At 37.8% G+C, this 7,759-nt stretch overlaps 1 protein-coding gene across 1 annotated transcript in view; it reads right to left on the reverse strand.

Annotated features, from left to right (window-relative positions):
- LOC106536924 (PH and SEC7 domain-containing protein 1) overlaps positions 1–7,222 on the reverse strand; it is a gene marked incomplete at both ends in the record, with an annotated part of 13,367 nt that extends 6,145 nt beyond the window's left edge. Inside the window, 4 exon segments of the mRNA XM_014034285.1 lie at positions 1,465–1,523; positions 1,604–1,716; positions 5,603–5,683; positions 7,025–7,222. Of these exon segments, the coding sequence (XP_013889739.1) occupies positions 1,465–1,523; positions 1,604–1,716; positions 5,603–5,683; positions 7,025–7,222 (451 nt within the window).
- Positions 7,223–7,759: the final 537 nt, after the last annotated feature.

Raw genomic sequence — 7,759 nt, forward strand, 5'->3', positions numbered from 1 at the left:
CCCATATGGTTAATCCGGCCTTGCTTGGGAGCGACTACGTATGCTGTGTTTTTGGGAAATTGTAGTCGGTGAGTTTACTATTTTATACTACTTCTGTGATATTACTACTACTTCTACTTCCTGTTATCTTCTTCATCATCGTCTTTTTCACCAGTAGAAACAGACGGTTGTTGATCACGTGACTCCTGTGATGTGAAAAAACTGTTTCCATTGCAGTTTTGCGAAAAACACCAATTTCGATACGGCTGAAAAACCACCTCATCCTAGAGCAAAAACATTTTGTAGAAAAACGTGTTTTTTCGAAATTTAAGTGTTTCCATTGAGCAAATTTATTTTCGTAAATCTAATTAGTACATTTTCACGGTGAATGGAAACACAGCTACTGCAAGGTATTCTGGAGCACCATCAGATGAGTCTGATGCTCACATGCAGCCTACGTTTTTTGGGTTTTGTCGGCTGCATGAGTAGGTGCCTACGAATCGGGACAGCAAAGCAGTGTCAGCTGCAACCCGTGAATTGAGACGGAGGAAGTGTTCAGGTCTGTTGTTTAAATGATAACAGTACTCACTTCTTTAAACTAGTTTATAATTTGTAGAGCGAGTGCATCACTTAAAAGTCAACATCAAGATAGGTATTTTTAACCCACACTGATATTTTCTGATATTTTAATCTTCTCACAACCCAAATACAGCAATTGTTAGCATATTTCAGCTATAATCATTTTAGCATAATTAATACGTATTTGTTTTTAAGGGAGTTCTGTTCCTCATTTGAAATGGTTGAATAATTTGTATAGAATATTTGTGATTTCTTTTTAAACTCATAAAGAAAAGGTTTCCATAATCATTTAATCATTTAATTTTTAAGTTTATTTTTAAATGTTTTATTTAGTTCTTATTTTACAAATTGAAGTTGTGTAAAAGTTTCTAACAAACAGCTTAAAAACAGACTCTAGTTTCTTCATTAGAACCAGATTTTGTTTGGTTTATTTTGAGGCTAATACTGTATAAAACCTGTTTTGCTACCTTTGTGTTTTTGATTTGTTAGTTACAGGGATAACATACTGTATTTGTGTGTCTTTTCACAGTATTTAAATGCTGTAGATCCAGTCTAAAATGGAGCCTAAAATTCATTGCAAAGCCGAATACTCTGAGTCATTGTAGTGATGTTCTGATTTATACTTTCACAGAATAAACTACTGATATTTCTTCATTTAAAAAAACATTTTTGACTTTCTCCAGATTTACAAACTTACAGCCTATGAAAAAGTCAAGAAGGCTTTAGTGTTTGTTGACATGACTGATTTCTTTAGACTTACAGTTTGTTAAATTCTTGCCAACACGTTCCTTTACCGACTCTGAGGACTGTTTAAGAAACGTTTTGAGTACATCATCTCAACAGGCTTTCTTCTTAAATAAAAGTTCAATAAGAAAAGGATTCACAAAGATAAAAAGTGAGACTCACATTTCCATGAAGGTCTGTGTTCAGCAACATGATGGCACATGTCAGAGTGTGGACACTGTCTGAGAGACAGAGACAAAGGTGAGACATGGACAGATGACAAACAGACAAATGAAGAAAGAGATGAGACAGAGCCAGGTACCTTCAGTGGACAGAGTCTGGGGATTACACTGTCTGTATCTCTGAGAGAAATGTGCAAGGACTCGTTCTCTTTCCTGAGTTTCTCCCATCAGAGCGAACTGCATCAGAAAGCTCCTGAACAAACAGCAACATGGAAAATGGGAGCAAATCATAAGACAAGACAAGATGACCTTTTAACAAACAGTGTCTCCTGTCACTGGAGGATATGAATACAGAATGTTTGAAGTTTTTGAGATGAATGTTTTTTGTTTTTTGACTATAAAACTTAAGATTTTTGGTTCAAGAAGGACAGATCCTTGTAAGCAGATTAATCTATTTTATCAAACATCAGGTGCAATAACTGCCAGGGAGTGGCCAATGGTGCCCTTGCTCACCACAAATTAATCTTCAGCCAACCCACCAGTAAGAATTTTTGAGGTAATTATATTTTTAAGTAATATAAAAACTAGAAGTTATAGTTTATTGAAATGATAAGGGTGGTCGGTTCACATTATAACCAGCTAGCCCTTGGATTACGATGTGGCAACTTATTCATAGAGACCTTTCTTCTGTCTACGTGAAGCTACACATCAGAATGGAAGTCAGAGCCTGTCTGGAGGAACTCACACAGACTGTGACCTGGTTTATTAGCTTCTACAAGGACAGATGTATACCAACACGCAACAGGGTGAGTAACAATCATGACAAGTTCTGGCTCACATTTTAACCCAGACGGTAGAAGAAGGAGGCACTTAATAAAGGAGTAAGGACAGTTACAGAGACTCAACAATAGTTTTAACAAAATTATGAGAAATGCTAAACAGCTCTAAGACAAACAGCTTGATGGATCTCTCACTCTGTACTTTTACATATACGAGGAATAGTAACGGTCTGAGAATGGAACCCTGTGGGACTCCGCATACCACTTTTATTGTACTGGATGTTACGCCTCCGATTTCTACATACTGCTGTCTGTTATCAAGGCAGTCGTTGAACCAGTTTACAGCTGGTTTCTGGAGCCCTAGGGCTTCCAATTTACATATGAGAATACTGTGATCCACTGTGTCAAAGGCCTTTTGTATGTCGAGAAGGACCATTCCTGTGAGGTTGCATTTATCTTGCTCTGACTTGATAAAATCAATAAGGTAAATTAAGAGGTATTTATCTCATGTAGTGTTTGCTTTCAACTGCAGTGGAGAAATCCTGAGTCCCCTCACTACAGCACACATCACACACATACTCCATACAGACAGTGTGGTGGTCAGAGCAGACATTTACAGTGGGGCAAAAAAGTATTTGGTCGGCCATTGATTGTGCAAGTTCTCCTACTTAGGTCTTCAAAGGTACACTTCAACTATGAGACAAAATGAGAAAAGAAAATCCAGGAAATCACACTGTAGGATATTTAAAGAATTTATTAGTAAATTATGGTGGAAAATAAGTATTTGGTCATTTACAAACTAGCAAGATTTCTGGCCCTCATAGACCCGTAACTTCTTCTTTAAGAAGCTCTTTTTTACTCCACCTGTTACTGTATTAATGGCATGTGATTGACCTCGTTATCTGTTTAAGACAACTGACCACAGCCTCAAACTCAGACTCCAAAATCAACCATTAACAAGAACAAAGAGACGTCAAAGGACACAAGGAAGAAAATTATTCATCTGTACCAGGCTGGGAAGACTGGATCTGCAATAAGCAGGCAGGTTGGTGTGAAGAAATCAACTGTGAGAGCTATCGTAAGAAAATGAAAGACGTACAAGACCACTGATAATCTGCCTCTATCTGAGGCCCCACGCAAGATCTAATCCCATGGGGTTAAAAAGATCATTAGAAGAGTGAGTGAAAATCCCAGTACTACATGGAGGAAAATCCCAGAACTACCTATCCCAGAACTACACAAAGGAAAATCCCAGAACTACACTGAGGAAAATCCCAGAACTACACGGAGGAAAATCCCAGAACTACACTGAGGAAAATCCCAGAACTACACAAAGGAAAATCCCAGAACTACACGGAGGAAAATCCCAGAACTACATGGAGGAAAATCCCGGAACTACTTGGAGGAAAATCCCAGAACTACATGGAGGAAAATCCCAGAACTACATGGAGGAAAATCCCAGAACTACATGGAGGAAAATCCCAGAACTACATGGAGGAAAATCCCAGAACTACAAGGAGGAAAATCCCAGAACTACATGGAGGAAAATCCCAGAACTACATGGAGGAAAAAAACAGTACTTCTGGAAGGAAAATCCCAGGAGTACTTGGAGGAAAATTGAGCGTACTGACTGCCTGACAAATTCGTTAATTTCTCACTATTTCAATCATGGTGTCAAGGATTGGGAGGAAGAGATAGTTTGCATTTTAGCTTTAAAACATCAAAAGAAAAAAAAGGAAAAGAACTACCTTACCCAGGTTCTGAGCTATTTTCCTCCCACAAATTTGTTGCTCGTTGAAAGTCTTTATATTCCTTCATTGACGCGTCATTAAGTTTAATAATCTCCTCCATGAGACGCTGTTATGGTAATATTTATTTAACAAAGACAGAAATACGTGGTCCAAGAATGAAGGTACTCCGTGAGATGATGGGCTGAGTTTTATTGCAACAAGATTTGACTCATTTCGTCCACAAATGACACTGATTCTCTACCAGCTTGGTGTCACACCAAGAACAGTACATGCCACTGTGCATAAAAACTCATCTTCAAATTTATTTTACATTTCAGAGCCTGAAGGATGTAAAAAAAAACATCTCCCAACCCACAGTGCCACTAGAAATAAGTTCTCCACCTCTCCCCGTCCTTCCCTGCTCTTCTGCACTGGCCGTGCTGTTATCTCCACCTCCTTCCCCTCAGCAACAGTCTGCATGCAGACCCCCTTCACCACGGCATGTGAGTAATACACATTTTTTGTGAAAAGTATGGAATTTTGAGGTTCATGATAGAGGTAAATGTCTGAAGGGGTTGACATGTATGTACTTGTCACATGACAAGACGTGATTGGTCCACCTGTTTGCTTATGAAAAGTTTTATTTGCTTTCTGTATGTGAAGAAACCAAAGACCAGTATTAAGAGAAGAGTGAGGAACCTCCACTATTTAAATATTAAGAGGAAACACTCAGCACATGCCTGAAACCAAGTTTTTTTTCCTCCGATGCGTGGCACAGAGTGACACACATCACAAAAAACAGGAGCTTTCACACAAATACAGCCTATTTATGAGCTGAAGTATGCTTCCTCTGCTGTGTAAAACTTTGATTTTTATGTCATTTATCCTGAACTGAAAAACAAACTCCCTCCTCACACATGCAGTAGGTTGCACAGTAAGTCATGTACTTTGTGTGAAGCGTGTAGCATCTTTCTGTGTGCACCTACGTTACACAGGACTATACCTGTTAAATGATCCGAACCACCTTAGCATCCTCTAATTCTTCAACCTGTTTAGCGGTTTAGCATTAGCATCCTCTAATTCTTCAACCTGTTTAGCAGTTTAGCATTAGCATCCTCTAATTCTTCAATTAGCGGTTTAGCATTAGCATCCTCTAATTCTTCAACCTAYTTAGCGGTTTAGCATTAGCATCCTCTAATTCTTCAATCTATTTAGCGGTTTAGCATTAGCATCCTCTAATTCTTCAACCTATTTAGTGGTTTAGCATTAGCATCCTCTAATTCTTCAACCTGTTTAGCGGTTTAGCATTAGCATCCTCTAATTCTTTAACCTGTTTAGCATTTTAGCATTAGCGGAACTGTATCTTGTTTAGCACATTAATGGTTAGTGAAGCTAATTTTCTGGTTAGCTGTGCCCAGAACTGTAATTCAAAGACTTCTTTGAAATAAAAGCTTATTAAAAATTGTCCAGGTGTGAACATAAATGCAGAGTAAATCCTTTCATAATGTTTTAGATAAAATATTTACTGTATGTTTCCACTTCAGCAGGTTTATGAGGATGAACCTGATGAAACGTGGATCAGCAGGAAGAGAATATTAATTCTGTGCAATGATAAGAGTTAAGAACTGACCTGAGTGCCTGGTCGATGGTCAGACCCGTGAAGTTAAAGTAACTGAGGTATTCCTGTGCCACCAGCTGGGTGAAGTTGTTACTGAGGAAACAAAACAACAAAATGTAACTTTAGCAGGATGTTCACAGGTTAATGCTAAAGTTTAAAATATGACATTACATTGTATTTCATTTACAGAAACAGAGGAAACAGTAAACTCTAATCTAAGTATTACATTTCTAAATCAATCTATATTTTAGCTCGACACCAAAATACCTCTTTAGTACTTGAAATTAGAATGTCTTATTATTATTTTAGCACTTTTATAATATTATTATTATTATTATTTTAGCACTTTTATAATGTTTTATTCAATTTAATTTGTTGGATTTGTTTTGTTTTAAACAGTTTTAGTGAAACGATTACTGTTTTCAGTTTTATTTACTGTGCAGAACTTTAACTTTAGGTTTGAAATCAACAAATAATGACATATTTTAGTGGAAACAACACTTAACAACACAAAACCTTAGTCCAATGTCAGAAACTGAGTTCTTGTCATTTATTAGTCAGTTGACTGTAGCCAATGAGGTATAATTTTACTAGAGGGGCTATCACGTGACTTTGGGTATGCTGAACGTGACTCCATCTTGACACAGTCATTCAACCATTGAACACAGACCCACAATGCTGTGTCACTGTGCAGCGTTGGCTTGCACCAATGGTAGTGGAAAATGCTCGGACCTCATAAGAAGTCTACGTTAATATGTTCAGAATCGAACAATGTTCAGAACTATGGACTTGCATTTATTTTACAAATGATTGTCAATCTTATTATTGAACACAATTTTGTTTTTTATTTTTAATTTTATTAATTTAGTTTATTGTGTATTTCTAAACGATGTTTTCAAAATGATACTTTAAGCCTTGGTTTTTGGATTGTATTTTGATAACGTAATTTTAGTAAACTTTCTTTTACTTGGTTTGACTATGTTGTTAATAAAAATAACATTTTTTTAGTTAAATAATATTGTAAAATAAACTTTTTCTTCCATCTGTGTGTGTATATGTGTTATAGAGTACATGTAAATCGAGGCTACTCTAAAAGAAAAACCTGTTAATCTGGTAATTGTTTACATCATTTGAACAGCCCCATCCCTTTAAGTAGACTGTTTCAAGATGGCGTCGCTCTCAGCATRTCTTGGCCCCAGCCTCTTGACGGGGGTAGCCTCTCTAGTGTATATATCTCATTGGCTGTAGCGGCCAAGTTAACGTGCAGTACCCTCAAAGACTAATCAGTCATAGATGTACGTCATCCATGGTTACTTTTTAAGAGTTCCATTAAAGTTTGTTCAGTAGTTCATGGGATATTTTGCTAACAGACTAACAAATGCAGGTGATAAAAAGCTTCTTTGTCTCAGTGGACAGAAAAAGACAAACACTGACTTCTTGCTGAGGTTTCGAGCAACATCAGACTTCTTGAATCCATCCAGGTTGTAGAGGCGTTTGGCGAGACGTTTGGCGGCCTGCAGGTCCGGCTTCAGGCCGTTGGTCAGAGCGTCATCACTGCCGCCAGGCGCCAAACGCTCAGCCACACCGGGCTGCAGGGACAGCAGCTCAGGAGGCTGGGTCGCTGGACGTTCCCTAAAACACACAACACAGCAACGGGATTCAGCAAGTTCACATCTTCATACAAACTAATGCCCCTTTTCCACTGGTGCCACTTAGTGTGGTGTCGGTACAGATCGGTACTGTTCCAAGCCATTTCCATTAGGCCAGTTAGAGAAGAGTTTTATCCCCAAACAACCAAAAAATGTGAAACCTGACTGCACTAATCTGAAAAATAAAACTGGAAAAAAGAAAAACTAAAACCACAGAAAAATAAAAGCTTCATTTAGTATAAAAAATAAACACTCTGCTCTTTATGTTTATGTGCAGGTTTTCCTCCAGCAGAACATGTCTCATCATGTGAGTCACACTCAGCAGCTTCCCTTCATCATCAGCATCCATTGTTGCCTGTTGCCATGGATACAGGACATCAGCAGCTAATGCAACACAACATTTAACAGGTCAACATGTGACAACTGTGGAAACACAAAGGTCAAATCAACCTTTTCAGTCTTTAAAACATCACTTGATTAAATGTACAAATCAGTTCAAACAAAAATCAATGTTTTCCTC

The sequence above is a fragment of the Austrofundulus limnaeus genome, unplaced genomic scaffold, assembly GCF_001266775.1.
Source record: "Austrofundulus limnaeus strain Quisiro unplaced genomic scaffold, Austrofundulus_limnaeus-1.0 Scaffold2032, whole genome shotgun sequence".
NCBI lineage: Eukaryota > Metazoa > Chordata > Actinopteri > Cyprinodontiformes > Rivulidae > Austrofundulus > Austrofundulus limnaeus.